The sequence below is a fragment of the Plasmodium vinckei genome, assembly GCF_900681995.1.
Source record: "Plasmodium vinckei vinckei genome assembly, chromosome: PVVCY_10".
NCBI lineage: Eukaryota > Apicomplexa > Aconoidasida > Haemosporida > Plasmodiidae > Plasmodium > Plasmodium vinckei.
In genome coordinates, this window is record NC_051302.1 from 813766 (window position 1) to 828275 (window position 14510).

The 14510-nt window shown below is 21.4% G+C and overlaps 3 protein-coding genes across 3 annotated transcripts; 1 reads left to right on the forward strand and 2 right to left on the reverse strand.

Moving 5' to 3' along the window:
• Positions 1-137: 137 nt before the first annotated feature.
• Positions 138-6547, reverse strand: PVVCY_1002110 (protein kinase, putative; the record flags this gene model as incomplete). Its single annotated transcript, XM_037634448.1, has 5 exons — positions 138-428; positions 519-656; positions 848-6044; positions 6181-6304; positions 6466-6547. 5 exons carry the CDS (start codon positions 6545-6547, stop codon positions 138-140), a joined length of 5832 nt encoding a protein of 1943 aa, XP_037490545.1.
• Positions 6548-9472: 2925 nt separating this feature from the next.
• Positions 9473-10766, forward strand: PVVCY_1002120 (proliferation-associated protein 2g4, putative; the record flags this gene model as incomplete). Its single annotated transcript, XM_037634449.1, has 2 exons — positions 9473-9584; positions 9751-10766. The coding sequence occupies 2 exons, from the start codon at positions 9473-9475 to the stop codon at positions 10764-10766; spliced, it is 1128 nt and encodes a 375-aa protein (XP_037490546.1).
• Positions 10767-11088: 322 nt separating this feature from the next.
• Positions 11089-13035, reverse strand: PVVCY_1002130 (major facilitator superfamily domain-containing protein, putative; the record flags this gene model as incomplete). The annotated part of the gene is made up of 1 exon (XM_008625664.2): positions 11089-13035. One exon carries the CDS (start codon positions 13033-13035, stop codon positions 11089-11091), a length of 1947 nt encoding a protein of 648 aa, XP_008623886.2.
• Between the last annotated feature and the right edge of the window lie 1475 nt (positions 13036-14510).

Consider the following 14510-nt stretch of genomic DNA (forward strand, 5'->3'; position numbering starts at 1 on the left):
TAAAAAATTATGAAAAAATTAAGTGAAAAAAAAAAAAAAAAAAACATCTTGAATTGTGCAAAGCGGTTTATTATATTAACAAAATATTTTCAAAACAATTTCAAAAAAAAATATAAAATTTACAAAAAAATAAATAATCATCGTTTTGAATATAACTGTTTTGTGTAATTTATTACTGATAATTCATTTTCAAAATTCTTTTTAATATTTAATCTTAAAATATGGGTACTATATATAATACTCATGTTATTTATTCCAGTCATATTTTTCTCTACATTTTCTGATACATTTTCACAATGATCTGAAGTTACAATAGGATTTGTATTTATCTTATGATTTATTTGTACATGCATATTTATGTGACTGTATTTTAGTAACTCCTGCTCAAACTTCGAGGTTTCAACGATTGGCGATATCTTGCACTCACACTGGAAAAGGGGCATGAAAAAATGTAGCAAAATGTATAGAGAAAATGTACTAAAATATATAGAGACAAACATAATGAAATGGTGGCTTACCTTGATGTTGTTGTGTATCAAATTGTTGTATAGCGAAAAGGCATGAACTAACAATTTGTATGCCTTCGTGGTGATGACAACACAAGGAGAGTGAAAGTCGATGGCACCACTACTCTCGTTGATAGACTTGGGAATGTTCTAAAGGGAAAAAAAAAAGGATAAGAATGTGTAGGCAAGAAATGGAGTAAAAAACAATTTTATAATAAAACTATTTTGAGAACTACCTTGAATATTGTTTTGGAAATATTGTCAACAAATATCTCAAACAATATATTATAAACATGTTTTGTATCAACTAAGTTTACATTATCAAATGCATTTGTTATTACTCCACCAAATGATAATAGTTTTTGTTCATTTTCATGATATGATAAAATATTAAATATGAAAGAAAAGTTAAATATTTCCTTATATTTATTTGTAAAAAAATCCCAAACAAAAATATAATTTGAATTTTTATTAAAGTGATATAAAAGATTATTTAAAAAAATTATATTAGTTATAAGATAATTAATATATGATTTATTTTTATGATCTTTTAGTCCATACATTTTATTTATTTTTTCCATTTTAATTAATAAACTGTCTTTAGATATGTTATGAATATTTTTATTGTCTCTAACATGTATTAGGGAATACATAATTTTTAGTATTTGCTCATTATAATTTATATCAAGAAAACGAAGTAAATTTTTTAAGTCTTTATAAGACATATTTCCTTCTTCCATTTTAGTGTAAATATAATAAACTTTATCATTACATTCTATTGATAGCATATCTTTAATAATAATAAAAAGGAAATTAGAGAAGGACCATCGTACAATTATTTTATTTATATAACGTTCAAAATGTTGAAGAATATCAAGTACGTTATATAATATAATTAATTGATATATACAAAAAAATATGTTAATGTCTGAGCATATATCCCCACTACTTATGTTGTTATTCATGTTATTATTTTCTTCGTTTTCATTTGTATTATTATTTACACCTTTCATTTTAGGGTCTTTAAAAAAAACTTGAGCTTTGACATTTTGGCTAGCTCCAATAGTATGCCCATTATCTACTATCATGTTAGTATATAATATACTATTTTCTCTTTTTACAATTTTTTGTTCATTATTTTGAATAAAATAGTTTTGAAAAAAAATAAAAGAACTGACAATATTTTTATTATTAGGAAAGTTATGTAAAGTATTTATGTATCCTTCTGATAAATATATTGGCATATATAATAGTTTATTATTTTTATCAATTAGTTCAATTTTTTTGTTAAATCTGTTTGAAATTTCATAGACTATTTGATCAGAATAATTTTCATTTTTTTTCTTTTCAGTTGTAAAGGAATTACAATGCTCATCTTCTTTATATTCCTGATCAGTGTCACCTAAATTTTTCTTTCCATTTTTAGACACACGTTTAATATCTTTTGTTTTTAAGACAAGATTATTTTTCAATCTATGCTCATCAAATGAATTATTAATATGTTCATTTTTTTTTTTTTTTTTTTTTTTTTTGGATATGATTCCTTTTGATACTGAATCGAGACTATCATTGTATATTTTTTTCTTAATTTTTGTTTTTTCATAATTATTATAAAATAATTTATTTCCATTTTTTTCTATCTTTTTTGTATATATATAGGGTTTTTTTACATTTTGTAATTCTATTTTTTTTATAATATTATCAAAATGTGTATTGTCTCTTTTTAATGTACGTTGAAAAACTAATGGTTGATTATATGTACAAAACTTTTTAGACAAGCAATCATTGAAATATTCAAAAATATAACTATTAATAATATCATATTCATATGTCCTTATATTTGTATAAATGTCTGCATTCTTATTTGTTTCGAAAGAATGTTTTTTACTAACTATATGATTAATCATGTTACTATTTTTATTATTACAATTGTTAGTATTATATAATAGACTATTTATAACATTATTACATTCGATAGCTGAATTATTTTTGAGTTTCTCTAAAAAATATTTAAATAAATCTCTTTGAACTACCATAGGTATTAAAGGAGAGTTTAAAAGTCTTTCTGCTGTTATTTTTTCTACAGTTTCACTTTCCCCTATTTTACTACTTTGTTTATCATCACCTTGTGGAGTTTTAAAATAGTTACTTCCATTTATAAAGTTTAAAATATTATTTGGTTCCGTATTCCGTTTTTTTTTTATTTTATATGATAAGTTACGACCCTTTTCAATGACCCATTTTTCATTTGCCACACTTGCATTATTTTTATTATCATCATTTTGAGCAAGATGAAAATTGCTAACTATATTTAGATCATCCTTTTTCTGTGTTTCATTAAAATTATTTTTTAACTTGTCTTCCTTTTTGCTACCATTTTTATTGTTAATATAATTTGTTTGGGGTAATAAATTTTCATTATTTTTTCTTAAACTTTTCGTTTTTGAAAGTCCTTTTCCTTGTCTATCCTTTTTGTAGCCATTCATATTTAGAGATAAAATTTGTGGGTACTCTAAACTCTTAGCAGTTTCATTATTATCATAATTTATTGTATTAATTAAAATAAATTTTAAAACTTTGAGAGCATCATTATTTATATTTTTAATGAAATGGTCTGAAAATTTTCTCTTTTCAATCATATTTTTTATGTTATAAAATTTTTCTTCTTTTGTTTTAAAAGGTGGATGCCATAATTCATATAATATTAAACCTAATGAAAATATATCTAACTCTTCGAAACTTGGATTTTTTTTATTTAGCAAGCTATAAAAGTATTGATTATATGAGTGTATGTAAAAATCATTTGTTTCATATCTTTCACAATCTACACTTTTTTTACTAGTATTATTACTACCATCATTTGGTAAGGTGTTTTCATTTTTTATCTTTTTCATATAATTAAAAAGTGATTTAAAATTAAATTTATCATAACTATACTTTTTAAAGTCACAAAAAATGGCATTAAAATAGTCAGGATTTTCAAGATAAGAATAATAATAAAAATAAATATAATCGATAATATTTGTTACACTATAATTTATAATTTTTATATGAGACCCATATTCATCATTATCTATGTACATATTTTTTGTGTTTAAATTTTTGATATATATTTTTTCTTTGTGTAAATAATTTATGGCTTCTAAAATTTGTCGAAAAATATTCCATATAAGATATTTATTGTTTTGAAACAAATTATTTTCAATCTCTTTTTCTAATAATTGTCCTTTACAATATTCACATTGGACATATAAAACTTTATATATATTCTTCTCTTTTTTGCTTATCAAATTTTCTATATATTTTATTTTGTCTAAGTTGTTTATCTCTGTACTTGTATCTTCATTATCACTTTGCTTTTCCGTATAATTATTACTATTCTCGTCGTTATCGATAGATGTATTGTCATTGTTAGCGATAGCTGTATTGTCCTCGTCATTTTTTCTTAAAGTTGACAAGTTTTTATTTTTTTTATTTCGTTTAGCTTTTTTACTTTGATTTTTCATGCTTGTAGATGAAGAATTACCACATGAGTCTTTGTCATCTACTACATTTTCTACATTAACAGTCATATTTTCTCCGTCTTTTCCTGCATTTTTATTTGGAATACATTTCTTATGACTTGCAAATGCGCTTTCTTTTTTGTACACATCAGAAAATTCACCAACTGCTGCTAAAACAAAATCTGTCATAAAATCGATTATTTTTGGAGCACTACTTTGTTGTGTTATTTTGTCATTTTCTTGAACATACTCTTTTTCTAACCATGAAATATGATATCGAAATAAATATTTATGTTGTATTTTTGATAATTTAGCTAGCTCAGTAATTATTTTTTTTAAATTCATTTTTTGAACCATTTTATAATGATTAATAATTTCTTTTAATCGAGAAATATTTAATTCTTTTAAAATGTCATATAGTGTCTTTTCGTTTTGTTTATTAACAACACACATTTTATTTGCATAAAATTGATATTCACTACAAAAATAATTAACACAGCTGTAATCAATTATTTTATTATTTTTTTTTTTATTTTTATCATAGTTGTATAAGTTGCTATATCCTTTGCTGCGCATTTCAGTGTAAGAACCTTCAGGAATCCCTTTTGGCTCATTTTTGTTTTCGTTATTGTTGAACTCACTATTTTGAGTTTTAATATTTCGAAAATTTTGATTAAAAAAATCATCCCTATCAATATTATAAGCATTGTCAATAGTTTCTGGATTAGAAATTTCTTCCTCTTCATTACGAGACACATTTTTTATGATACCAAGATCGTATAGAAATCCTCTAAACATTTTTTCATTTTTTTTACATTTTTTTCGTTGTTGCTTTTTTTTCTGATTTTCAGTTTCGACATTTAAGAGGTTGCAAAACAAATTAAACCCTCTATTACAGAATAATATGTGATTTAGATAAAATGCTAAAAATTGAATTTCATTTAAAATTGTATATGTGTGTATTATATATATGTTTGTGTCTATAATATGTTTAGCTATAAGCGTATTTTTATAATAACCTATGGGTATTTTTTTAATAATATTAAAATTTTTTATATTATTATATTCACATTTTATCATTCTATTTTTTTCGAAAATTTCAAGATCATAATTTTGAATTAATTCATCTTCTACTGTTACAGCATTATTTACCTTTTCTTTATTTTTTTTTTTTTTACTAACTTTTATATTTTTATTTAATGTGTAGCTATTAATAAAAGAAAATCCAGACAATTTGTTCGCATCAGACATATTTATAAAATATTCATATGTTCCATATAATGTATTATTTTCATTTTCATCTTGTTCTAAATAATTTTTTATATCATTACTACTATCTTTATTTATGGAATACCTTTTATTACTATTATTATTTTTTATTGATTTTGTTATTTCATTTTCATTGCCTGACATGTTCATATTTTCTTCTACAATACCTGTCCTATCCCATTCATCGCTAGCTTCAAATATTTCTTCTTCATCATAATTATTGCTACAATTTTTGCTGTTACTATTATTTTCATTGTTGCTATCACTGTTAGTGTCAATATTATTTTCATTATTTTTTTCTTTTTTTTCACTATTATAATTTCCTTTCTTTTTTCCTTCTTTGTCAATATCAAATTCTCGATGTTTCATTTCTTCCCATAAATTTTTAAATCCATCATTATATACTTTATTTATATGCTCATTTAAAAATATGCAAACATCAAATAACATAATTCTACCATAATTTTTTGCGCATATTTTTTTTATGCTTAAAATTATGAAATTTATTTCCTGTTCTCCTAATATTCTATTTATACATATATTTATGTTGGGAAATGAATACGGATATTTATTATCATAACAAAATGTTACTTTATAATTTGGAAAATCATTATCAAAATTAAAAAATATACAAAACTTAAAACATCTAGCTGTGTCTATTTCATCATTCATATCAATAACAACAACTGATTCCAGCTCTTTACTATTTTTTAAAAAAATGTCATCACTCATTAAATCATTTGGTATGTCATATTTTTTTATATGCCTATTAAATATTATTAAAAAAAAAATATAAAATAGCTAGCTATAATAAAGTCAGGAAATAAAATAAAAAAATGGCTAGCTATAATAAAGCCAAGAAATAAGTAAAAAAATAGCTATAGCTTTTTAGTTGTACTTACCCTGGATTTTCCACATATATTGGGAAATAAATATGATTAAGTGCCACGATTTCTTCTATTTGTTCCTTATATGATTGCACAAATTCTTTTTCACATATTTTATTTTTATCTTTGTTTTTTTTCTCTACAAATTGGTAAAAAAAGTTTTAATTTATACATATATAAATGGGATATTACAAGTGTGTGTGCATATACATTGATAGCATATTATATGTATGCACAATATTAAAGCTTGTTAATAATATATGCAGTTTAAAAAATGACTTATTCGACATTTTATAGCACCATTGTTTTTATTAGAACTCCGTAATTTCTTTTTTTTTTTCTTCTTCTTATTTTCTTTTTCTAAAATATTCAAATCTCCCATAGTATAAATCGGAATGAACTTTAGAATGTTCCTTTAAAAATATATATATATAATAATGGTATAATATTAAGGAATTAATTAAATTCCATGAATCGAACAAATTTTCACAATATGGTGTTGTTGTCTTAGTGTTATTTATATATCTTCTTTTTTTATTTTTCATAAGTCAAAATTTTTTACATAACTGTAAGGATTTTATAACATAAAAATATAAACATATATTAATAACAATACATATTATATGTGTATAGGTTGAATAACAAACATATATTATGCATATGTATGTAATACATATATAATAAAGGAGAAGTCTACATTTATATATTGATGAAATAGTTGAAGACGATATTTAATTTTATTTTTTTTATATTGTCTTCTTTTTTTTTTTATAAACATTATTTAAAAATTTTGAAAACAAAAAAAGAAAAAGCTTATGAACTACACTCGTGTGTACAATAAGAATAGTATATCATGTTTTATTTTGTACGGCATGTAATTCATTTTTTTTTATTTTTTTTATCATTTTTTATTACATTAAAATTATTTTTCATACAAATTAAAATTTACATAAAAAAATTTATAAATAAAATATAATTATATATATTTATTTTTTATTGATAAACTTCCATTTACTTTTACATATACGTATAATGTACATATAGAAATGTGTTTTTATTTGTGTAGCTTGATTTTAATTTTGGGGGGTGTTACTTCACATTTTTTGTTTGAAAATTAATGATCTATGTAAAATAATTCAACCAAAATAAAATAATAAATTTTTATTAAAAAGATGGAGAAAAAAAAGAATATTGAGCGTAATATATTTTTTTCAGATATATACAAAAATGTATAAATATATACATGGAACTTAAGCCATTTTTTTAATTCTTCATCGTTATTACATTATACCTTTAAATGGGTGCTTTACATATGGCTTAAAATGATGTTTTAAAAAAATATATTTTTGCATAATATATTATGTGTATGGAATATATAAAAATATAATATCAATCACTGATATGCCAATGAATATATATCTTTTCTTCAAGACATCGAAAGTTTTATTATTTTCCATGTTTAAGGGATGCAATGTTTTTACAGTGATAAATAGGTTATATAGAGAAAGTGGGTTATATTCATCAATTGGCTCTATACACACACATATATATGTATATATATAATGGTGTAAATTAAATATTTACATATATTTCACCAAGTTTAGAGCATTTTAAAAAAAAATATACAGACAAAATTTTCATTCTAAAATTATTTCATAACATACTAATAAATACCAATATGGTACTTCCTAACAACGGACAATTAAAAATATCTAATGCTACAATCATATTTATAAGTATAATAATTATTTCTATTTTTAAAGAAACATTTTTTATATTTTCTTCTTTTTCTCATATTATAATATATTAATAAATATGGTTAAGCCAATTTATATATAATAAAATAATACTATTATAAAAATGGAGAATATGTATTTTTAATTTTTTTACACATTTCAAATAGCCTTATAATATTAACATATATTTTATATGGATTATATTTAGTTAATGTAATTTATAATAACATGAGCAATCACCTTTTGCGTTAGAATAATTTATTTTTCTCACAAGCTTAATTTTTATATGTATTAAAAATTTGTAAAATACAATAAATTTTCCATTTTTTACTGTATGCTATTTATATTATTTAAAAAGTTAGTATTTTATTTTTTCATTCCAATTTTACAATCATAATTTAAGTTTAAAATTGTTAAGCTATTTTTTCATTAATATAAACAAATTATTAATCTAAATACCAGGAGTGTGTGTATAGATCTTTGGATTAACAACATACATGTTTTATAACTATGGGGAAATATAAATAATATTAAAAAAAATATATAATAATTTTTTTTAACAATTTAAATATATAAAATATATATAATATTATTACACATAGATTTTTGTAAACCAATTTTCTTTAACAATTTTTTCTTTTTTTTTATTTCAGTACATACTAATATTATTTAAGCATTTTATAGAGATCTTTTTAATATATATATTTTTTTTAAATAATTAGGTAATATTGTATACTTATAATATTTCATAAAAATAGGGGTAGCGGTTGCTTAATTTATTATGCATAAACAGTAAATATATATAATGCGTATAACACAAACAAAGGATATATATATAAAGAGAAAGCAAACTAAAATATATATACACTGTAGAAATGCATATTAGTATAAGCTTGTATGTATTATATAACGTCTGCTACATTGCAGGAAAAAAAAATATATATATGTAATATATAATAAACAAATAAATAAAAATAAATACAGTAAAACTGTTAAAAGAAAAAAAAGAAAATATGCAACAAATTTCAAATAAAATATTTGATTACCCTTCTAGTGTTTAATTATTTTCAAAAAAACTAATAAATAAAGCATTTACCAAAACCCTTAAAAATACCCTATAAAATAAAAGTAAATTTAAATTGACAATTTTATTATTATATTCAGTAAATATATCAATATAATATATGTATATAACCTTATGTAATATACAAATGTGAAACCCTTATATATTTTTTCCATTGTTCTAATATTACATTCTACTATTATGTAAAGCATTTCACCTGTATGTACTCCTACTTATATAACATATTTTTATATTTATAACTTTTTCTTCTTTATTTTTTACAGTATAAATTATATAGCAGTTGGCTATTTGTTCCCTTTATAGCATAAAGGCGTAAAAAAAAAATTAATAAACAGTTTATGTTTTAAAAATTTGATATAAGATTATTTATTATATTTTATTAATCCCATTATTTGCTACTTATTTTAAAGCACATTTTTATATTGGGTAAACAAGTTTATTTTTAATTTATTATTTTTAAAAAAAAAAAAAGTTATACTAAATAAAGATGGAACTACAAACTCAAAACAAAACCGAAGAAATCGATTTAGAAAAGTATACCTTTTCAGGTTCAATAGCCAATTTAACTTTAAAGAAAGTTATAGAAAAATGTGTAGATGGTAAGAAAACAAATTATAATAAATTATTGGGTGAATATAAAATATTTTATGTCCCGAGTTAAAAGAATAACATTATTCTACACACATTGATTTTTCTTATGTTGTAAAGTTACACATGTTTATTACCCTACATACTAATTGGTGTTTTTTCTCTTTTCCCTTTTAGGTGCCAAAATATATGAGTTATGTGAATTTGGTGATAAATTTATGAAAGCCGAATTAGATAAAGTGTTTACAAAAAAAGAAAAAGGAAATAAAATTGAGAAGGGAATTAGTTTTCCAGTAACAATTAATGTAAATGAAATATGTAATAATTATTCACCAAGTGCTGATTGTGATGAAACAATAAAAACTGGTGATATTGTAAAGATATCTTTAGGTTGCCATATAGATGGACATATAAGTATGGTTGGTCATACAATATATGTTGGTAGTGAAAATGAATCTATAGAAGGTCCTAAAGCTGAAATATTAAAAAATTCTCATATTTTAGCTCAATTATTTTTAAAAAGTTTAAAAGTAGGTGTAAATGCAAGTGATATAACAAAAAATATTCAAAAAGCTTGTAATGATTTAAAATGTAATGTAATATCTAATTGTGTTACATACCAAATTAAAAAATATATTTTAGAGGGAAGTAAATTTATATTATTAAAAGAAAATCCAGAAAATAAAGTTGATGATTTTCAAATTCAAGCAGATGATATATATGTAATTGATGTTATGGTTACAACAGGAGATGGAAAAATTAAAGAAAGTGATCATAAAACAACTATTTATAAAAGAGAAGTTCAAAGAAATTATCAGTTAAAAACTAATTTAGGAAGATCATTTATAAATGAAGTTAATAAAAATTATCCAATCTTTCCATTCCATTTAAAATTTTTAGAAGATCAAAGAGCAAGTTTAATTGGTATACCCGAAGCAATGAGACATGATTTAATTAAACCATATACTGTATATACAGAAAAAAAAAAAGAATATGTTTCTCAATTTAAATATACTGTTATGGTTAAAGAAGATGGAATAAAACAATTTACTGGTATCAAATGTCCACAAGTTAATAAATGTAAAACAGCTAATACAATTCAAGATGAAGGGTTAAAAAATATACTAAACTCTTCAGGCGCAAAAAAAAAGAAATCAAAAAATGGTGAAGAGGGCGCAGAAAATGCAAATTAACTAATTTTTAAATAAGCAAAAATTATATATACATATGCATAATAATTAACATAACATGGTTTATTTTTTTTTTTAATTACACTTTTTTAATCACATAAGTTTTATAATAATAAAATTTATTAACTAAAAAAATAACAACATAATTGTATATGCTAAATATAGTAAGCTATAAAATAAATAAAAAAAAAAATATGTCACAATTTGGCGAGTTAAAAAAAAATATGTACACAATTTGGTGAGTTAAAAAAAAATTATTACTTGTTCATACATTTTTAAATACACAAAAATGTGTCATTAAATAAAGTAGAGGATTGGTATAAAATTAAATTATATTCTTGTATACTTTATCTTTTTTATATGTATATTTAAGAATGTGTAAAAGACAAAAAGAAATAAGCCATGGGAAACAGGTCGTAATTAGTAATACATGAGATAAAACATTGACATTATGTTTGTTTATTTCTGGTGTTACATGATTTATTTTTCTTTTATCAATATAATTATATTTATTTAAAAAGAAATTTAAAAGGATTGTACCTAAAATTGAGGATCCTATATTTTCAAATGCAGCCATTAATGAAATTACAAAAGCTGTATGTTTCTGCTTAACAATATCAATTAGTATTGGCTTATGAGCACCAATGTTTACCCACCCACTTAGCATTCCCATAAGTAAAGAAATAATTACAAAATAAATAAAAGATTCTGGTTCTTTGGGAATAAAATAAAACATAATAAACATTAATGTAATTCTTATAAAATGTGTACACATACCTATTAATTGTCTATTTATATCTCTATTTAATTTATAAATATAATCACTTATGATACCAATAAATGGGGATACTAAACTTGCACATAGCCAACTTATTGATATAATTAATCCACTTTTGAAGTCTGAAATGTTGCAATATTGAAAAAAATATATCATTAAACTTAAAACATGTTTTGGTATTCCATTTAACATTCCCATAAATATAATTATCCAAAAACTATAATTTTTAAAAACATATTTTATTTCATATAAATATGCAAATTCATAAATAAATTCTTTTTTTTTTTCTTCTTTTGACATTAAATTAGCGTCCCCATTTTTTTGAAAAATTGAAATAGACTGGTTGTCATTTATATTTTCACTACTTTTATTTTTATTATTATTGTCGCTACATGGGTTTGCTATTTCGGTAAGTAAAAGATTTTTTTCTTCGTTAGATCCATTTTCGTTTCCACTTACATTTTTGTTTTTTCTTTTGATATTTTGTTTAGCGTTTTGGTTATCCATATTTGTCAAATTTTCAAGAGGTGTCATAAAGGAGGTATCTTGATTTTTAATTCCTTTTTTTTTTAGCTTATGATTTTTAATTAATTTTAATAAAAATATTGAAACAAAGAATGGAAAAAATATAATAATAAAATAGCAAAGACGCCAACCTTTATATCCAAAATATAATTTATTACTTAAATTTGTATTTATAAATACTGATAACATATGTGATATTGATGTGAAAAAATGTAGGAAACCATATATTGTACTTCTATTCTCACTAAATACATTATTAGTATATATTTTTTGTATTAATATATATATACATGAATTATTCATGCCCATAATAAATAAAAAAAAAAATACATGCATATAATTATTAGCAATTATAATTCCCAATATAACTGTTGTATAAATTATTAGTGAAATCAAAAGAACCTTTAATGTGTATTCATATTCGCTTATAGTTATTTCATCTTGTAAAGAAAATGAATTTCCATATAATTTATTACTATTAAATATTTTTTCGTTTCCACATTTTGTTTCACTATCTTTTTTTTTATCACTGCTTAATTTTTCAACATCTTTAAATTCATTTTCATTATTAAAATTTACTTCATATTGAATTGGATTACTACCATCATTGTTGTTTTGGTTTGTACTTTTGGATAAGCTGTCCCTATTTTCATCATATTTAGAAGATAAAATTTGTTTAAAGGTAAAATCGAAAAAAATTGCAAACACAAAATTAAACGCTGAATATGCTAATCTATAAATAGTATTCATATAATGTAATATTTTAATATCAATATTAAAATCCTTTTCAATTGATTTATATAAAGATGGTAATGTTTGATCTAGGTACTTATGTATAAATGTAAAGAGCAGACATAATATAAATGTATTTATATATGTATATTGCAAGCTCGTATTAGGGAATAAATTATTTATCATCGAACATATTTGTTTGAGATTGTATTTTTTTTTTTCCATTGTTTTTTCCATTTTTTTTTCCGTTGTTTTTTCCATATTTTTAATACATTTGTTTAATACATTTTTTCTATTATACATTTATTATGTTTTCATTCATTTCTGTTATGTTTCTTCTTTGTGTGGTACGATTTATACCCTTGTTGTTTTCAAATTAAAAGTTTAATATGTATATATATATATGTTGTATGGTTGTCTTATATATATTTACATATTTTTTAAATCACTTTATATTTTCTTCACTATATCAATGCATAAAATGCGGTGATATTTCTAAAAGTGATATATTATATTCTGTTCTTATGAATTTGATCAAAGTTTATCATTATCTTCATACTACATACATATTCTTCGTATCATTCCATACTATCAAAATAAATCAATACATGACAAAATTTTATTTTTTAAAAATGGTTTTAACAAATATGGGGGGTACAAACACCTATTTATAACAAAATATGTATAGCTAGCAAAGTAAAAAAAACGTTTTAATTCTTCTGCATTCATTTAATAAGACAAATATGGCACACCTATTTATATATATATATAAATAGGCTATTATTATATGTGCAACAAACGAGGAAATACAATATTACAATTGGATATTTATAATTAATATACTCTTAAAAATAAATATACATATATATTAATAACATATTATAACAAATTTGTGAAAAACATAAAAAATACAACTATTTTTTATATTATTTATTACTAAAAATAAATAAAATAATAAATGTACAGTAATGTAATACAAATTTAACATTAAAAATGAAATACTTTCTTAAAACGTTTTTTTTACAATAAGTTGTTAATTAATAAAAACAAAAGTTATTAAAATTATTTATTTATAGTAAATGTATTCCTATTGTTTATTCTATTTACTACCAATTCATATATGTGCATAATTCAAAAAATAAAATCGCCATAGTTATATATATTTTTTTATATATATAAATTATTAACAGTTTTAAACTGATAAAATAATAAAATAAAATTCCATATGTTCTTAAATATTTTTATATAATTTATAAAATATATAATTAAAAGGGAATGGGCTATGTTTTAATTTTTTTGAATTTAAAAAAATTGGAAGGTATATAAATTAAAAAAATTAATGGAGAAAAATTAAAAGGTGTAATATGCATGTACTACAAAAAAAATATAATAAATAATCAATATTAAAAATGTATAAAAATATAACATAAAAGTTGGAAGAAGTTAATTTTATTTATTTTATAAGACTATTTCTTTGTTTTTTGTCCCAATTTTTAACGTAGATTTTTTATTTTTTGATTTATTACCTCCTTTCAAATGGATATGATATATAGATAGACAAGTATAGTTCTATATATTTTGTTACTTTTATTCCGCCTCTAAAAATATATGCATAAGTATTTCCATTTGTTTGCAATTTTGGAAGTAGCTATAGCCGTTATATTTATTGTTTTTGTGTGTACTCAAATGGGGTTATCACTCTAAATAAAGTA